This window comes from Rissa tridactyla, chromosome 21 (assembly GCF_028500815.1).
Source record: "Rissa tridactyla isolate bRisTri1 chromosome 21, bRisTri1.patW.cur.20221130, whole genome shotgun sequence".
Lineage (NCBI taxonomy): Eukaryota > Metazoa > Chordata > Aves > Charadriiformes > Laridae > Rissa > Rissa tridactyla.
Window position 1 is genome coordinate 5297202 of NC_071486.1, and position 18917 is coordinate 5316118.

Sequence of the window (18917 nt, forward strand, 5' to 3'; positions counted from 1 at the left end):
TGCCTCCCCGCCTGTCATCGAGGCAGTGGGCAGCGACACAGGCAGCTCCATCCTACAAAGCACGACACCTTTGGTTTGTCAAAACGTGACACCTGGGGACCAGGGTGGCCGGGTACACGGAGCCGGGAGCCGCAGAGAACTGGGTTCCTCTCCGATGGGATCCATGGCGCGCAAGGGACCCATTTTTATTCAAAAGATGGGAGGCTCTCGGTCTGATCGTCGAGTTGAAATCCCGTCCCCTCTCCCTAGTGCCATCGCCATGGATTTTCATGGAAAATAAAGAAATCTGTGTTTAGAACAAGTGATGTGAGGGCTAGCCATGAGATGCTGACCGCTCCTTGCTCTGAGGCCACGGGGCCGCTCTGCCGCTCAGACGTGCCTTAGGCGAGAACTAATATTTGCTTGCAAGCACACTTTTCCCATGTGTGGGATCTGTGGTTTTGCTTGTCAGTTGGCCTGCATCCCTTTCAAAGCAAATTATTCTAGAAGATATATATATTTCTGTATTTCTGAGTAGTGGTTTTTGTGACTGTGAGTTAAGGAAGTACACTCGGCATCATCTTGTGGGCGATGAATCAGGATACAGTTTCCAGGTGCAAAAACCACCCTTGTGTTGAGAAGAGCAGTGTTAAGGGGTCAGTGCTGGGGGCTTTTGTGTGTTTTTAATGTGCTCTTTTCTTGGTCCGAGGGCTCTCCGAGGCTGTGGGGACGCTGCCTGAGGTGGGCACGTGTAAGATGCACCCACAGTACGACGGTTTGCCCCGTGGGTCTCACTGAGTGGGGGTTCTGGAGGAGTCTGGTGGCCGTGGGCTTGTGCGTAGGGGCAACCGGCTGGCCAGGGAACGGGGAGGAAAACCCTCATACCCGTCAATCAGACAGATATAATCCTGACCAATATTTCCTGACATGTCTTGCAATTATGGGCTCTGTGTGTCAGCTAGGGTATGTCCAGCGGGAAGGGTTTGCGGAGCCGTCCCGCTCGGGTATGCCAGCAACGCCGGAGCCGGCCGGGTGCTAATCTGCCGACGGGAAGCCCAGCCCTGGAGCTGCTGCCTCTTCCCACCGTGTGCCAAGGGACATTTCTCCTTCCCCTTCTGCTGCAGAGGGTGGTGCCAGTGGGGAATATCCCTGTCAAAGGACAGATATTGCCAGCCAGAAACATCCCCTGCCCTGGCAGGGTTGGGAGAGAAGGGTCTCCCTCTAAGCGCTATTGCGCAGACTCATCGTGACACAAGCAAATGAAGGGTGGAGAAATTTCGTGGTTACTTTTTGGGCAATAAATCCAGGTTATAATAGCTCCTTTCATCCTAAAGGATCCCACAGTGCTTTATAAATAGATATGCAAACCATGCACAAGGATCACTTCCAAGCACTGAGACGCAGCTGGTTCCTGGGAGAGGGGAGCAGCGGGTCGGAGTGGAGCTGGAGCTCCCGGAGTGATACAGATCGGAGCAAAGCGACCCCGAGAGCTGGGCTGGCGGCTCAGGGGGCAGCAGCTCCTTGTATCCCACCGTGCCCGGAGCTCATCTCCCTTGCTGATACGGAGAGGTACGCTGCGATCCCTTTGCATGGGGGGAAAAGAAAACTTGCAGTGCTACACTTCCAGTGCTACCTCCTGTCCTCATTCCAATCCTCCCGTTGCTTTATGAATGACATTAATAGCTGCGATGGGGATTAACAATATCTTTTCAATTCAATTACCCCTATCCTAAAAGCATGCGGGATTATTTAAAGGTATTATAATTTTTTTTAAGCGGGATAGCTTTTCACCAGCCTCACGCTCATACAAATCTACCCGAGGAGAAGAACAGGATGCCTACAGCTTTAATGATCATTACCCTAATCCGCACCGTCGATTTTTTCCTGGTGACTCCGCTATAATCAAATAACAATCTGGTTTATCACTTGCCAGGGAAAGCACGTTAGTACATCAGCCACTTGTGTCATGTTGATGTAAAGGCTGAGCCTGCTGCCGGCTGTTGCTTTTGTTTTCCCTAGTGGGGATGGGAGTGGAAGGAGGGAAAAATTGCTTCCCCTCCACATCCGGATGAATTTCCTCGTGGCTGAGGAGCTGAGGTCACTGCTGCTGGGTTTGGTGTTTGTAGGGGGTTTTGGGTGTTTCTTTGCAGCCAGATGTGGTGGGCTGTGCAGAAGGGGTTGTTCCTGTGGTGGATCCCCTATGGAGGTTCTTCCTCTGCATCATGTGTGGGGCGGGGAGTGGGTGGATGGCAGAGGATCTGGCTGTGCCCGACGCTCGTGTCCCTCTGCCTCCGAAAGATCACCAGGGAGATGGACGTCTCGGTGCTCCTGGGTCAGATTTTAACCGGTCAATGGAGAACCTGGAAATAGGTCCCCAAATCTGAGGACTCGCCTTGTTCCAGCCTGTCTGCAGGACCGGGAGAGAGGGTTTTGCTGTGGGTATGTCTGCCAGCGGCTGGGTGCTGCCCACCTCGGTGCTGCTGCCTCCAGCCCAGACGGTCCCCAAAGCCTTTGGCAGCTCCTGCGCCATCAATCACCGCGTTGGCCTCCTTCCTAGTAGGCCTGGGGACCTGCGGTGGGCAGGGCTGTGCGGGGCTGGGTGACAGCACGCACCGACCCTCATCCCCCGTGATGCGGGGAGAGCCCCTGGGGGAGCGCGGCCAGCCCACGGCACAGGGCGACGGGTCCATTTTTGGGTTGGGGGACAAGGGTGAGGGGCACATCTGGGTCCCACCCTGAGATGGGGACCCCACATCCGTCCCGGGGGGCCTCGGGGCTCCGTCCAACACCTCACGCACGTTGCGAACCGCTTTTTCCAACCCCCTCCATCCTGCGTGGGGGCGGCAGCAGCCGGACAAACTCCCACCCCGCAGCGGGGCGGAGCGGGGCGGGCAGCGGCTGCGCGGGGGCCGGGGGCCACCTGGTGGCGACTGGACCGCGGCGACACCGGGACGCGCTCCGGAGGGACGAGCTCTGCACCGGGCTGGGTGCCCTCGCCACCCCTTTCCCCCCCCCCGCCCCCCGGCTGGAAAGCAGAGGGGAAAGGGGCGTTGTGGTGCACGGCGGGGGCTGGGGCTGTCCTTCTCCGCCTCTGTCGGGAGCTCTCCCCCCTGCAGGAGTAACCCAGGAGCCGCCCGTGGGAAATGCGGGACACGGGCCTCCCAAACTGTGTCCCCTCGGGAGCGGTGTTTGTCTTTGGAATAGCTGAAGGGTCGGGTTACAAAGCAAATATTGAATGAAACTGAAGGAATCGGAGTGGCGAAATGGGTCAATCATTTCCCTTTGCCCAGATTCCTCGGTAAAGAAAAACTTGGGCTTCAAGGCTCATTTCCCCAGATGTGCCGGGACGAGCCCGAGTAAGGGGAGGCAAATGCTGGGAAAACCCCACGGAGCTGCTGGCAGCTTCAGAGCATCTTTGATTTGTTGCTACAGGGTACGCTGGATCGAAGTCTGATCCCCCAAAACCCCTTGTTAATTGGGGTGAAGGATGCAGGATCAGATTCTGGGAGATGCTGCAAGTCCTAGAATTATTCCATTTCCCCAGCGGGAGATTTTCCTGCTGCAAGCGCTTACGCTGCGATGTGCCAGGAGCAGGCGAAGGCCTCCCACTGCTCTGCGGGTTTCGCAGGGAAACTGGGGACCCGCGGCAAGAGGCACCGGCAGCTCGACAAGAGTTTTATTTATAAAGCTGCCAGCGCCGGGTGTAGGTTTACTCACTCTCCCATCTGGTGACTATCGCTGCCACCTCCTGACAGACGATCTGTCTCTTGCTGCTAATGACGTACTTTGATTAGCTGGATCCGCTGCTTCACCCAGCTATTGATCAATCACTGGTTAAAAAATGTCTTTTCAAACCATGAGCTGGCTTTTTTAACAGGTGGAGTGTTTTTACTGGCTTGACAAAAACAATCCGAGAGGATGTTATTGATCACAGAAGGTGTTGGATTGGCAGATGTGGACCAGATGCCTCCTGCTCGGGTGCAAGCAGCTCTGCCTGTGCCCAGGGACGGGCAGAGGTTATGGCATGCTCTTCTCTGTCCTGCCCCTCCTGGGCTCTGGATTCTGTTTTCTTGCGGCAGCAGCTGCTTGTTGAGGACGTAGTGTGGATCTTGTGCACCACCGGCCTGGTGTTCCCTGTCCTGAATGCTGCAGTCAGTTTCTTTTGCTGCTGCTTTCCTTTAGTTGCAAATAGAAAAGGGAAGTCCCACTTCCATGGCTTGTTCTGTCCTTGTGACACCAGTGAAACTGCTGACAACAGTGCAGATGGAGGCGGTGGTTTCTGAGCAGGACCCTCCGTCAGCGTGTCTCGGAGAGGCTTCCAGAGCACCGTGGTTCACGGTGAGACTGGAGCCCGTGTGTCGCTTGGGGCTGGGCCTCTGTGTTGCACTGCAGCCCCGTGGATACGGCTGCTGGATCTGCAGGGCCTGGGAGCATGTCCCGTTCCTGGCTGCCCCGGTGGCACACAGGGTGGGCTTGTGTGCGTGGCTGGAACCTGCCTGCCAAAAAGCAGTGCCCGGGCCTCAGGAGGTTGCTCTAAGCTCTGCCGTTTGCTCCTGGTATGGCTTTGAGCATGCTTCTTCATCCCTCTTCCCCAGGGCACGCTCACTGCGTTTTGTGGGACAGGTGGGTAAGAGAGGGGCGAATGTCAAAAAAACGTGTGTTCTTAGAAAACAGAGATTATCGGTGACAAGCAGGCTGTGCTTTTTATGTCCGTAAAAGAAAAGTCTTGATTTCCCGTTGTGCTCAGATGAAGAAAAGTTCATTGGATTTTGCTGGATGCCAGGCAGCTCAACGGCACATTGCACCTTGGCACGGAGCCCTTCCCTCTCGGCCTCCTCGGTGTCTGCGTTGGATTCTGGACTGGACACGGAAAGAGGGTTAATTGGTTACTGTCGGGACGGGCTGTATTCCTTTTGGACGGATTTCTCATCCTTCCCCCTGGCGCTCTGCATGCTGGCAGCGGTGTTTACATCTCTCCTCTTCCTGGGAACTGGTTATGGATGGAGCCATGGGCGAGCGAGGTGTTTGGGTGCCAGCAGCGACCGACTCCTCGGAGCTGTCTTTTGTCACCGTCCGGGTCAGGGGGGACACGCCAGCTGGGTGTCCCTTGGGGGGGGGTACACCGCGACCCGCTGACACCCCACGGCGGGTTCCGGGGCCAGGCGGCGAGTCCCGCGTCCCGCACCCCGCCGGGGCCCCCCGCCGCGTCCCGCAGCCCCTTCCCGGCACGGATTCTCCTCCCCGCGGAGCGCAGGAACCCCTCCGGGGGAGGCGGCGGGGCCGAGCCCGCTGCCCGCCCCGCCCCGTCCCTCCCCCGGCCCCGGGCCCGGCGGCGGCGAGGCGCTGACATCAGAGCCGGGCCGCGCCGCGCCGGGAGGAGGAGGAGGAGCCGCACCGGAGCCATCGCTCTTCCCGGGGCCGGGGCGCACCGGCGGGGGGCGGCGGCGGCGCTGCTGCTGCTTTACCCCCGTCCCGTTCCCAGCGGGCTCCGCCGGCCGCCGAGTCCCGGAGCCCGGCCGCCCGCCCGGCGCGGCCCGCCCGCCGCCCGCCATGCTCTCCGGGGCGCCGCCGCCGCCGCCCGCCGGCTTCCCCAGCCCGCCGCCGCCCCAGCCGCCGCCGCCCCCGCCGCCCGCCGCTCCCCCCCTCCACGGGCCGCCGCCGCCGCCGTTCCCGGTGAAGGGCGGCCTGCAGATCCGGAAGAATGCCATCACGGACGACTACAAGGTCACCACGCAAGTGCTGGGGCTGGGCATCAACGGGAAAGTTTTGGAGATCTTCAGTAAGAAGAGCGGGGAGAAGTTCGCTCTCAAGGTGGGAAGCGGGGGGGGGTCCCCGCGACGGGGCTGCCCGGGGCGAGGAGGGGGGGGGGACGACGACGGGACACACACGGGGACCGGAGGGGCGGGCGGCTCCGGGCTGCCCCCGCCCCGCCGCGGAAGGGGCAGGAGGAGCGGGCAGCGGCCTGACAGTGATGGAAGATGTCTGCTGCGGGGCGGGGGGGGGTCCCCGGGGTGGGGGGCCGGGCACGGGAAAACGGGCAGCGACAGCGGGGACCGGGAGCGGGGCGTGCGGGGACAATGGAGCCGGCTGCTGCCCGGCCGGCCCGCCATGCTTTAATGTGTGTTTTTCCCCCCGTTAAGAGCACGGAGACGGGGCTTTCTAACGGGAAACGAAGCGAAATGACATCTTGGTAGCCCACCTCGGGGGGAGGTCTGGAGCGGAGGGGACCCTTGGCTTGGCCGGTGTCACCCCGCGGTGTCCCCATCCCAAACCACAGTGTCCCCCGCTCGTGGCACTGTGGATAAATGCACCCCGGCTGCCCGGGGGTCCCTGCTCGATGCCGGGGCTCTCCTGGCCCCGGCCGTACCAAACGGCATGTAATACCAAGTGGCTGTCGTCCCCCACTTCAGCTGGGGAATATTTCATCATTATTGTATTTACCCCTTGTCCATAACTTCTGTTTGAAAGATACATAGATAAATAGTGGCTGCAAAGGTGTATTTTGGCACACGCTGGACAATGCGGCGGTTCCCTTGTTTTCAGAGGAGGCTTTTGAGTGAAGGGGGGGAGCGTGTCTCCCCGCCGGAGGGACTTTGGGAAGTTTGAATGGATTCACGACGCGCCGGGTGACGCGGGTACAGGCCGTCTGCTCGGCGGGAGCACCGTGTTCCCGAGCATCGGCGCAATTTGCGCCCACACATGAGCTGTTCAAACCCTCGGCGTTACCCTGAGAACTGTGAAGGCTAAAAACACCCCACCTCAATCCATAACCCCCACCTCTTTTGTTTTTAAAGCAGCCCATCTGTTAATATCTAGGATTATGAACTGAATGAATGAACAAGTGGCTTCGGAGGCACAAGTCATGCCACGGGGGTGCTGGGGTCAGCAAGGGACGGTGCTGAACCCCTGCGGTTAAGGAGGGGGGGTTCAGTTGGACGATACGAGTTTGACTTTTCCTTCGGAAACGCAGGCACTTCTTGTGAGTAGCCCCGCGTTGTGCTCTGAGATGACATGTATTGTCATCTCGTTCGGTTGGAAATTAGTGAAATCCTCTTCTGTTTTGACAGACGGGCTCCTCCTCGCTTCTGCCGTTAACTCGAGAATTTAAAGCGTGGATTCCGGCACTTCCCTTTCACAGCCCTTGAAAGGGGAAGGATGGCAGAGGAGACCCAGTGCTGCGGTTCCTCCCTGCCCCAGCGTGGGGAGGGCGGTTGGGGCTGGGGGCTGGTGCCGATACGGTGCCCGTACCCCATGGTACACCTGGGGCTGGTGCCGATACGGTGCCCGTACCCCGCGCGGTGCCGCAGGTGGGGTCAGGATTTACTGTCACGAGCCGCGTTGGTCCCTTGGCCGCGTTGAAAAGCCCCTCTTTGAGCGCGGGACCCCGCGCTGTAACGCGGGAGGGTGGTACAGAGCGTCTGTGTGGCTCTGGGAGGGTGAGGTGTATTCGGCGCTGAATCTCTGTTTTGGAAAAGTGTTGGTTGTCTTCCCTGTCCCCTGCCCCGGCCTCTTCACACGTGGCTGCCAAGAGAGGAGCGTTCAGCTGGGCGGTTGGACGCCTCTCTGGCTTTCCGAAGAGCGGCACAGCTGCTACTGTAAGCGATTCCTTCCAGCCCCTTAAAAACTGCTACGCTGTGAGTTTGGGCTCTTGGACGCGCCAGTGCTTACCCGGCTTGTCCTGGTGAGGGTGAGCTACAGGCGTGGGTTATTCGGTTATTATGCTGAATTGTACCGAACCCAAACTTGGTGGGGGTGACTGCCCCAGACACGATGTGTGCTGACTTCATCCCCTCCTCCGGTACGCAGCCGGAATAGCATCTCTGTTCCGAGACCTGCAGAGAGGTATTCGGATCCGAATTACTCATGGGCTGCATCAGTGTGGAAAGATGACCTAAAGCAGGATCCACAGAAGTGATTGCATCGAGTTGTCATGTTTCAGATGATGCTTAAAAGAATCCCGATGGCCCATCGCCAGAAGCCACAGCTGAAACCTCTCTGTGCTGCCTGCTTTGGTTGTGCAGCAAACCTTTCCATTTGGAACGTTGCTCTTTACATCTCCTTTTCCAAAATCTTGTATAATAATGCAATCCTCCACTGGAGGGAAGCAATTGTGTCTCTCCCTGATATTAACGGTGTCTTCTGGTTATGCCGTGCTTCTTTTTGGATCGTGAGCATCTATTACGTTGTTAAACCTCTTTCTCCCAACCTGAGATGTGTTTAGGTGAGGGTTTTGCTGCGAGTCACTTTGCCTAAGAGAACTCTTCAGCGCGCCGGGGAAGTGTGAGCTTGGAGACACCGTTCCAGCAGCAGTGAAAATATTACGGCCAATTTTCTCCTCCTTCCAGTGCAACTGTCCATGGCAGAGACGCATCATTAAATAAAATGGTGCTTTGTGTGAGTTAATGGATGGGAGTTTTATTTGCTGTGTAGTACCTAGGTGAAAACAGGAGATATTCCGTTGCTTTTATTATAGATTGTTATCTTTTATTTTGCTAGTTTCCCCCCACTAATTTTATTCTGTTTTTTCGCACTGAGCAGTACCTGACGTGTGGCATCCCTGAATTATCTGGTGGGAAGAAGGCCACTGATGGTCCCAGTCACCCATGACTTGACCCTGTTTGATGTGCGGTGATTTACTGCAGGGTGGGAACATAAAGTCCACGGAGAGGTGATGAATGGAACTGAAATGCGAGGTCTGGGTGGTTTCTTAGCCCTTTCTTCCTTGTACCTTGGTGTGATTTATTATGAGGCAAAATTAGGCTTGTAATTTCTGTAAAGCCTGCTGTATGTAGGTCACCGCTGACCCGACTTGGCGGTGTTCGTTGTGGTCAGGCTGTTGGCATTAGTGACGCAGGCTGCGACGGTGGGGCTGACTACCGCAAATTCCACTTTTAAGACTAATCTTTAGGCAAGATATTGGGTTGATGGCTGGCTCTCCTAATTCGGTGAGGAAATCGCAGGTAAGCCAGACCAGAGAGCGGGGGCCAGTAATAGCGGGTGGCAACTTCTTCTCTGCTGTATGTGTCGCTTGATGGAGCTCTTCCTGGAGCAGGTTTGCTTTAAAACTAATTAGCAAACCTCACTCCTAACCCCAGCTTCAAAGCAGGAAATCCTCAGCTGGATTGGTGAGCTTGGAGGAGCTGGAAGAGCTTGGCGGGGCCACAGCGACTCCTTGCAAACTTGCCCCCTCTCGCTCCGGCATCCCTGTTTCTGGAGCATCCTCGGTGCTTCGGGGCACGTTTGCAAAACACTCTCAGTCTCGCTCTCAGCCTCATCAGATAATCTGCCAGCGATGGTTCCTCCGATGGAGAAGGAGGAAGGAGCCCAGTACTTTTGTGGCTTATTGTTCTTGTAAGATGCCTGTCGTGGAAATAGGGCAGGTGTCTCGTAGCCGATACCGAGCAGCTCTGCGGATGAGCCGGGGTGTCGCTGGTGGCCTCGTGCTCTCTCTGCCGTCATGGCCTGGGTTCTTTACAGAGACCTTTAGAGGAGCAAAGCACCCTGTTTCCTGTGGCTTCCTGCAGCTTCATTTGAGATCAATTCTTTGTCCGCCAGAAAATCCAGCTGGAAAAATAGCCTCTAAGTGATGGAGGAGATGAAGATCCTGGGCTCGCGCTCATGGGAAACAGCTCGCTGTGTGTCTGCTGTACTCCTCTGGGGGAGGGGGCGGATTTTTGTTTTAAACTCTACCACGTATTTTATATAACCAGAAACATCTTCACCGTGGTCTTCTGTGCATGGTTGAAAAGCTGTGGAAAGCGTAGTGACATCACTGGGACTTTTCCAAGGCAGTGGTTTATTATCTCATTGACCAAAGGAGTCTACGGACTTGGGGTATGAGTTTGTTTAAACAATTTGGGATTTGCCTTAATCTCTTCTAAATACATGACATGTTCTGAGCAGTCAAACCTACGACCGAGATGGACTGATAACGGCCTGGGAGCAGGGGCTTGGTTTTTGCTTTGACACGTGCTCAGGAAGTGGCGGGGCTCTTCCTCTTAATAGTAACCTAATGGCATCAGCCATAGGCCTTGCAAAACAGGGTCAGTGTTTCCCACGTTTTCAGAGGTGGGGAACTGAGATGCAGTGATTTACTGAAGGTCTTGCAGCCCATCAGAAGTGGTACTGGGCTTAGGAGCTGAGCTCCTTGCTCCGGGATGAATCCTTCACGGGCAGCCGTCCTGCAGGACGAAAATACAGCCCCTGTGTGTGTGTGATTTAATAACCGAATACGGCCAGGTAAAATGACTAATTTTTCATTGACACTGAGCTCCCGCTGGCCTTTGGCGAGGCTTTTGCCGTCTGCCAGCGCCCACGTCAGGGAAGCCCGATGTAGAGGACAGTGACTGTCTGGGAAGGCGCTGGCTCTGCCTGCGGGTAGCGAGCAGGAGAGGGGCGCTGGGCTGTGTCAGCCACGTGCTGCCTGTTGTAGGGCATTTAAAGCAGGGTATAAATAATTTGAAGCTGTGCAGACTGAGAGCCGGGTCTCCTCGCGCGTTGGCTGGATGATGGGTAGGCATAGGTGATGAAAACTCCCAGAAAGTTCCTGCCTAGGGAGCCTGGAAGAGTTGGTTGGTGGCTTCTCTCGTTCCAGAAACCTCCGGGATGCGCTCCGGGATCCCGTGGGATGGATGAACTCCCGACAGGTGCTGCGGGGTTCGCAGGGCGGGTATGTGGGAGGCATCTGGAGGAGTGGCAGGGTTGCAAGCGGATGTTTTGCAGTCCCTGCGGTGCGGGGATCAGTGTGGCTCCAGGTTTGGCATCTCCTGAGCCTTCCTGGTGGGCTCACGTGCCCTGCACTGGGGTGGTCCAAGGGCTTTCCCGCAGAGATGCTATTTTAAAACCTGTCCTTTTGCTGGGATTCGCGCTCTCTGCCGAGAGCCTGGGTGGAGTGAGCCCTCCTTCATGAAGAAACCCTTTCTCCCTGCTAGGTCCCAACATTCCCAGCTTCCCGACCTGCCGACGGCCCTCGCTCGGCCGCCCGCGGCAGAAGTCAGGCTCCTCTCCAAGCACAACTGGCCCCGCGCGTCTGGCCTCAAGTTGCAGCATTCAGGCAGCATGACCTCACCTCCTGGTTTCCAAGAATAACGCGCTGCCTCCCTCCCTCCCCTCCGCCGCGCCGGGGCTGTCTGTGGCGGGCGAGGGCGTCTGCCGCAGCCCGGCACCGGCCGGCACTCGGGGCCCCGCGTTTGCCAGGCACCCCCATGTCTGCCCCATGCCCTTCAGCTCCTCTCCCCGTTGCGGGCAGGGGTGCAGGCAGCAGAAGTGAGGCAAGAATCAGGAGAGGGTCTTCAGGGCCCAGGAGAAGGGTCTTCGTGACCCTGCTGTGCTCGCAGGCTGGGTTTGGAGGAGGGAGGGTGGATCCGCGAGGACCAGGACGATCCCTCCACCAGCTCCAGAGGCTGGCATGGAAACACAGGGACACTTTGCCTGACTGATCCCCAAGAAACCTGTTTTCAGCCCGGGTGGTCACGTTGAGTCAGTGTTTCAGCCTGGTCCAGAGCTGCTGAGCATCACGGTCATCCCTGGTAGTGACATTGGCGCTGGATTCGAAAAGCCCCTGAGACCCGTATCCCACTGAAAGTGGCCCCCATCCCCTCTGTGGTTGCCCCTCGTCTTTCTTGGCTGCAGGATGCTAAAATCTATTTTTCTTTCAGCTCTGGCACGAGGACTGTGTGCGTGACCGGTGCCTGGAGGCTCACTTTGGAGAGGGCTCCGTCTCCACGGCCGATCCCCCGTGGAGGAGGACGGGGAGCAGCGCACGGGGTTAGAGCGGGGCACGCAAGAGCGAGTCTGAATGCGGAGAGCTGTAACAGCCTTTTAAGCTGTTGTTTCTTTATACCTCGTGGCTGAGCCATTTCAAAGATTTCAGCCTTTTAAGATCTTACCAATTTGAGGTAGGGATTATATCAACCAGCCGGTTTAATGGTTGCATTAACTCGCTGTTTCCTTCGTGGCCTGGGGAAGGGATTAACAGCCCAGAGCCCATGCGTGCTGGTAGAACCCCCTGACCTGAGAGGACCCGAAACATGAGTTTTGCTGGAGATGCTGTGAGCTGCAAAAATGGCATTTGGAGGGTGTTGGGATGGTACCTGCCGTTGGGAGGGGGGATACAGGACGCGGTACCAGTGTGGCTCCTCTCTGAGCACTGCTGGGAGCACGTGGAGCTCCGCTGTGGCTCCATCTTCGGTCTGATGCTGCCGGGGAGGATGACAGCATCTTCCCGGGAATTGGGTATTACGTCGGTACACTGCTTTGCTGTGACAAACCACACTCTTCCAGCGGAGAGGGCAGGTGAGCACCTTGGCTCAGGCGGTCTGCAGCTGGCACAGCGTTTGCCGTCATATGTAATGAGGTTATTTAAGCTGTTGGCGTCAGGGCTGCATGTGATTATGTGCCTGGCGGTCCAGCGAGCTGTAGCCTAAACTAGAGATAAAGTTCAAAATGCAAGCCCAGATCTGAATGTTCCTGGGGCTCCCAGCCAGGCTGGGACTTTGCAGCTCTGCTCTCGTCAGATACCCTTACCCGGTTTGGGCTATAGATTTGGGATCAGTGGAGGGATGGACTCGTTTCCTTCGTCATCATAATTAACTTTGCTGCGTCGCTTTGCGTGCCCCTGGCTGCAGCCGGCTCCCCTGGGCACTCTTGAATTCAGCCTCTCCAGCTCTGCTGGCCCCAGAAGAGGAGGGTAAATTGGGCCTGGCATCATCATTGCCGTACGCCTCTCGCCCTGAAACAGGCTGAATCCGTGTAACAGCAGGTCAGGACTCCGTGCTGTCCCTGTCCCAAGGGGTATGGCACCTCCTGGGTTTCCATGGGGCAGACGCGGGTGGGAGCATCTTCTGCGGGGCGTGCGGAAGTGCTGTCCCCCCGCCGCCCTCTGGCCCTGGTGCCCGGCACCGAGCTGGGGCAGCCTCCTGAAAGGCTCCTCGGACCTCCTGCCAAAAGTGTGTTTTCAGGGAAATGCGGCTGGAACACAAGCTGGGGCTGCTGTGGAAATTTGGCAGCGCGTCCCCTCAGTCTGCAATTCCAGTAGCCGCAGCTCGTCCCTTCCCATGCCCGTGAGCGCGGGAGGGAGCCGGGTCTGAGCGGCGCGGCTGGGAGCTGGGGGTGCGGCATCCTGGGCATCTCGGATGCAATCAGATCCAAACAAACCTGAAAGTACGCACGTTATCCTCAGCCTACTTTACAAAAATAAGTAAAGTAAAAAGCAGAGGGGAGCTGGTCCGGTGACAGGGATATGTTTTTATTTTCAGTAGTTAGTGACAGCCTTATTGCATATGCCAGCTCCGTGTCTAAGAACAATTTTAACGTATTATATTTCCACTTGATTTAGCGCAAAGGCAGGGGCCGTGTCTCTTGCGGGTGGCACCGCTGTGGGTGTCAGCGACACGTCCCCTGCAGAGTGCTGGCTCCTGCAGCTCCTATAGCCGCTGTTTTCGGATACGGCTGGGCTGCGAGAGCCATTGTCACCTGTGACAGCCTCCTCCCGCCAGCCCGGTCCCCTCCAGGCTCTGGAGTGACTCTCCCTTCCTCTTCAGCCATTTCGCAACCTCGCTGCCCGTCGCAGATTGCTAAGAAAACGTGGGTGGCTCTTGCAGCAGTGGCTGTGCCGCGGTGCTGGGACAGGTGGGCTGGCCGGGATGTTTGAACCCAGGTTATCTTCTGGAAGTCATTGGAACTGCCAATCCAGTGTTTTAGGGCAGATACTTCCCGTGCCATGGGCAGAGCAGTGCTGGCACAGGGGCACGGCTGTTTTGGGGAGCCTGTCGGTGTTTCAGCCCTCGGTCGGCACCTGCCCAGGCTCCCACTGAGGACATCATCCCCCTCGCTGGCCCAGGAGCTCAGCAGAGGCTTCCCAAGGCCTTCGCTTTTGACCTCAGGGCTTTTTCCTGCAAGGAATGACCCTGTTCCTGGTATGAGGGTCTGTGATTTTATGTCTCCCCTCCTTCCCTGCTTATTCCACTTTGGGGAAGAATCTCTCCGTCTCTTTTGTTGTGAGGAAGAGCCACTGATAAAAAGCAGGTCCCTACCAGGCCAGGAGATGCTCCGTGGGTGGTGGGATTCAGCAGGGAAGCGCTCCAGGTCCTGGGGGGTTTGGGATTGTCCTGGTGCTCCTATTCCCCAGCTCCTGGCTGCTGGAGGAGACGACCAGCCCGGCCTCGAGTGCGTGTCGTTAGAGATGCAAATACTGGGCTGATGAAGCCTGGGTGAGTAAGATGCCAGGGAGTTCATGAACGGATTAAAAGGCGGTATTTGCACGCTGCTGAGCAGCAGCTCCGGCGCCTGGCGGGCGGCCGTGGGGCAGGAGGGCTGGGAGCCGGAGCTGCTCCCCGGGAGCTTTGGAGCAGATCTATGGCTCGCACCCTCTGCCGCGGTCGGGGGGAGTCCACCGAAGGTGGTGATGTTCTCCGTGTGCCTCCGCGTGCAGTGCTTTGGGCTGATATTCCTATTTCTGGGCTTCACCCTGAGGATCTGCGGGGTCCGGCCAGCGAGGGCAGGGAGAGTTTCTGGCTGCTCTCGGTGTAGCCGGCTAGCTCGGTTTTGCCGGGCTCTGGCAGTAAGGGCAGCTTGTGCTTGGCGGGTCAAGCTCCTCTGGCTTTTACCAAAACTTCCCTTTCACGTTCCTTCTCCGCAAAGACTACACTGAGACAACCAGGCAAATGTCACTGGAAGGGGGGTTCGCCTGGGACGTGGTGGTTGTGCCTCGAGGGTTTTAGGGACTTAACTCCTAACCAGTGATGAACATCTGGAGCTTGTACCCGCCTCGACCCAAAACCCTCCCAGCAGCCTTGGAAAGAGCCTTGAACTTCATCGCGGGTGAGATGGGGGTAATGCAGGGGGGGTGATGTTCGTATGGGCCGTTGAAGACTTAATTTCTCTCTCTTGCTTAAAAAACGGAGGTTCTGCAGACTCGAGGCGTTGCTCCAGGCTCTGCGGGGCCGCGGGGTTGGTGGCAATGCCCGCGCTGGCACTTGCCACCGTGCTCCAGTGTGCTGCGGGGGGAACGTGGGGGCTGCCGGAGCCCGTGGGCGGCCGAGCCGCACAAAGGCTGGCCTGTCTGCTCTTTGGCTCCCCACAGCCCTAAGCCCTTTTTGTGAAGAAGTGGAATTGAAAAAGCTTAAATTCATACAAAGCAGGACCCGGGAGTCCCCGGCCAGCCCGGGGAGAGCAGCTTCCCCTGCCCACCCCCTGCCCCGGGGCCGCCTCCGCTCCTGGGGACCCTGGTTAACGCTGCGCCGGGGGAGCTGGAGTCCGTCGGGTGAGCTTTCCTTTTAAAGGCTGGGTATGGGAATGCCCAAAGTGAACAGCCCGGCCTGCCAGGGGAGCAGCAGTAGCTGCAGGAGTAGGTTTTTTTTTTTGTTGGTTTGTTTAAATCTCCCTACATGTATCCTTTTATCTCCTTTCTGCTCTGATCTAACAGGCAAAACGTGTCCAAAGCGCTTGCTGTCTGTCGTATTTGGTAAGAAATCAAGGAACCTGCTGGTGAACACTGTCTAGCAGTGGGGTACTGGGCATCCAGGAGGAGATCAGTGAGTCTTTCCCAGAGTGCGGGTGGTTTTGCTGCGTATTGAAAAGATGGGAGAGCGTAAGACCTCTGCTGTCGGCCCCTTGCTGTAGTCTGCTGGGCAGGAGCTCCATGGGAGCAGCCTCTGGAGACCGGCATGTCCCTCTCGGCAGCGCCCGGGGGGAGAAGGTGTCTCCTCCGAGGGTGTTTTGGGAGGTGTGTGTGCCCAGGCGCTCCGTGCTGAGTTTTGCAGGCTCGTTGGCTGAGGTATTTTGAGGTGACGGGGTTGACCGGGATACTGGTGGTCTGGGCTCCATCCCAACTTCACCAAACCTCCCGGGCTCTGCGGCTGCTGCCAACAGGTGCCGCGGGGGCTCCTGGGGCTGCCGAAAGCCTGGAGGGAGCTAATAATAGCCACCGCGTCCTGCGAGCTTTAATGAGGTGCCAGCAGGATGCAAAGAAGGGCTTTTCTTAAATAGAAACGCAACTGTGTTTTCCTCCCGGCTGAAAGAGTTTAAGGATGGCTGGCGCGGAGGGAAGAGGGGCTGGTGGAGGAAGGACACCCTGCTTGGCCCCGAGGGGCGGCAGGAGGGTTCTCGGCCTTTCAGTGCATTGCTTCAAGGTCCAGGATTTCCCCTAAAACACTAATTGCTGTGGTGGGTAAAGTTGAAGCGTAAAATGTTGGCTCTGGAGTGTTGCTTGGCTCTTAACCCGGGTGGGTTCATTGCAAACGGGTGGCCCCACCAGCTCTTCCGCAGGTCCTGGGGATGCGCACCAGCTGTGCGATAGGAGGAGGAGGAGGAGGAGGGCAGCAGTGCAGGGACAGCCTTGCCGGGGCCGGGCGGCTGCAGTGAGGGAGAGCCATGAGCAGCCCTGGCTCTCGGTGAGCAGCTCTGCCTGGGGAGATGGAGGAGAGAGAGGGTGGTGGGTGATGCGTACCACTGAACAGCTCTGCATCTCCCAGTGGGGTGCAGTCCCCCCCTTCCCCTCTGCCCCTTCGTTAGCATCCCTTCTTGTTACATGCCTTCTTGTGGGTCAGCTGCAGCAGCTTTTCTCCCTGCCCCATGTGTGTCTGCCCTGAGCATCCCTGGTGGAGGGCTCCGAGCATCCCCGGAGGAGGGCTTCAGCATCCAGCGGCATGGGAGCTGACGGCGCTGGAGGTTTTATGTCTGTTGTGCCGTGTGAGAGGTGGAGGGAGCGGTACCGGGAGGAAGGCAGTTGGTGGCTGCGGGGCCCCTGCAGACAAAGGCGTGTTACGAAATCCCCGTGTCGCTCCTGTCCTGGCCTTCCCCTGCACAAAACAAACCCCGCCGTCAACAAAAGTGGTGGCCACCCAGCGCGGGAGCTGGTTATCTCGCCCAGGGAAGAGCCACAGCCCCAGCCCCGAGGCCCCAGCAGCCTCCAGACCACTTTGGACACCGTGCCTGGTGCAGGTTCACCGTGCAGGAGTGTGATGCCGACCCCTTAGATAGACTGGCACCGCTCGGGTGCCTCCAGGGTTTCGTGCCATGGGTCTCGGCTGTGGGAGGGTGCTCCTCTGCATCCCAGCAGGAATCGCCCGGCAAAGGCAGAGCTGCTGCCGACGAGGCACCGCAGCTGGGCTGTGCACCCCCGGCCTCATCTCAGGAAGGTGTTTGCTGTGCCCTGGTGTTGACAAAGCCCATGACGAGGGTGAAACTCCACTACATAAACGGCTGAGGAAAGGACAGAATGATGCAAAACGTGCTGTCGTCACTGACCTTCGAGGGTGTGTAAATGAAACCCTCCTCGGGCTTGGCACTGGTGGAGGAAATGCATCCCGAGGCCGTACCGCTGCAAGAATGGCACTTCAAGAGTGGTTGGCCTCAATGCGGCTTTGTGTTTTGGTTTGTTGGGTTGTTGGTTTTTTTTTTTCCTTCTTTAAATATATATTTTAATATTTATTTATTTACACTGCTGTAAGATGTGTGTTGGAAGGCAGCAGCAGGATCTCTGTGCTGGGAGGGGGCGGCGGCCGCCTGTCTGTCCCGTGGGGGGTCCTGCCCATGGGCTGAGCCCTGAGAAACTTCATTTTTGTGCTGAGAGCAAGCCCAGGAGCTGCTGGGAAGCGGTGCGTGTTGAGGGCTCCTCTGCTTGCAGGAGGCCTGAGCCTCTCCCCTGAATCACTTCCAGCTTAAAAGTAAGGAATGGGTGGGCATGTCTTAAAAATAAAAGCAACTATGGGATGTAGGTGGGGGGAATCCCCACAAAGCTGTCCCTGGGGTGGGAGGCAATGGTGGGGTGATGCAGCGTTGTCCCGAGGATTGTGCTGAGGCTGATGGAGCAAGGGACCCGAAAAGATGCTGGGGGCTCCCAGTGCTGTGGGTGGGCTGCGTGGCGGTGGCTGCGTGGGTCTGTCCCACGTGCGATGGAGAGGCCCCGGCCGGCGCAGAGGGCTGGCGGAGGCAGCACGGCTCCGTGCCGGGGCAGCCAGGGTGCCGGCACCACGATAAGGGTTTTTTTCAAGCCGTGCCCGCGGGAGGGAAGTGCAAAGGACATAGGTCGGTGCCGAGTTAATGGTTTACATTAGTGTTTACTCCTGTATCAATCACGCCTGCGAATATCAACCACTTCCTATCATAAAAGCACATATGTGCGCTTTTCCGTTCGGGAGCTTGGCGGCTCCGGTAGGAAATCTGGCGATGGAGGGGCTGGGAGGAGGAGCTGACCCCGACCCTGACGCTTGGCGAGGAGGCGGCAGGGAAGGGGCCGTGCGTGGCACGGATGTGGCTGCAGCCATGTCTCACGTGGAGATATCCGCCCCTCCCGCCGCTTCCTATTTTCCTTTCGCTTTGTGTCGCGCGGATGAAAAGCAGCGGCAGCATGTCCTTGGCGGAGGCGCGGGGGGGATGCGGTGGTTCGGTTTGCAGAGAGGGGTCCCCGAGCGTCCCCCTGCCCCAGAGCGGCTGCCCCCCTTCCCTGCTCAGAGGTGACACCTTGAATGCCTGTAGGAAGGGGTGGGCTGGGTTGGGGCATTTTGGCCATCATCACCCCCTTTGTCCCTGTTGGGTTCACGGGGAGATCCTGGACGTCCTGGCCAGGGTGGTGGCTCCATCGCTTCAGCCAGATCTGCTCCCTGGGACCTCCGGGAACGTCCCTCTGCGTAGCAGGACATGGGGACCTTGCTAACCGTGGCTAGTGCCTGGGCTGGTCTTGGCTCCTCCAGCCCCCATGCCTCCCGGGGAGCCGAGCAGCAGGTGAGTCACCAAAACCCAGTGCGGCTTCTGATGTAGAGGATGATCCCAAAACAAAAACCTGCGACTGGTTGTGCCCCTAATCTCGTTTTTTCTCAGACACGTGAAGCTGAAACTACTTATTCCTCTTCATCGAACGCCAGCTCCAGCCTGCTGCTGGTGCTGTGAGTCAGCGGAGATGCTTCGCGCTGCCGCCTTCTTGCCATTTACCTGCTTTG

At 57.9% G+C, this 18917-nt stretch overlaps 1 protein-coding gene across 3 annotated transcripts in view; it reads left to right on the forward strand.

The window, feature by feature from the left end:
* The first annotated feature begins 1399 nt into the window (after nt 1–1399).
* MAPKAPK2 (MAPK activated protein kinase 2) overlaps nt 1400–18917 on the forward strand; it is a 30974-nt gene continuing 13456 nt past the window's right edge. The window contains exon 1 of one of the 3 annotated variants that reach the window (XM_054181385.1): nt 1400–1548. Coding sequence is in view for 2 of the 3 variants with exons in the window: in XM_054181381.1 (XP_054037356.1) it covers nt 5530–5790 (261 nt within the window). In the remaining variant the exon portion in view is untranslated. Of the gene's footprint in view, nt 1549–5324; nt 5791–18511; nt 18703–18917 lie in introns of those variants that run through there. The other 2 variants (XM_054181381.1, XM_054181382.1) reach the window with 2 other exon arrangements.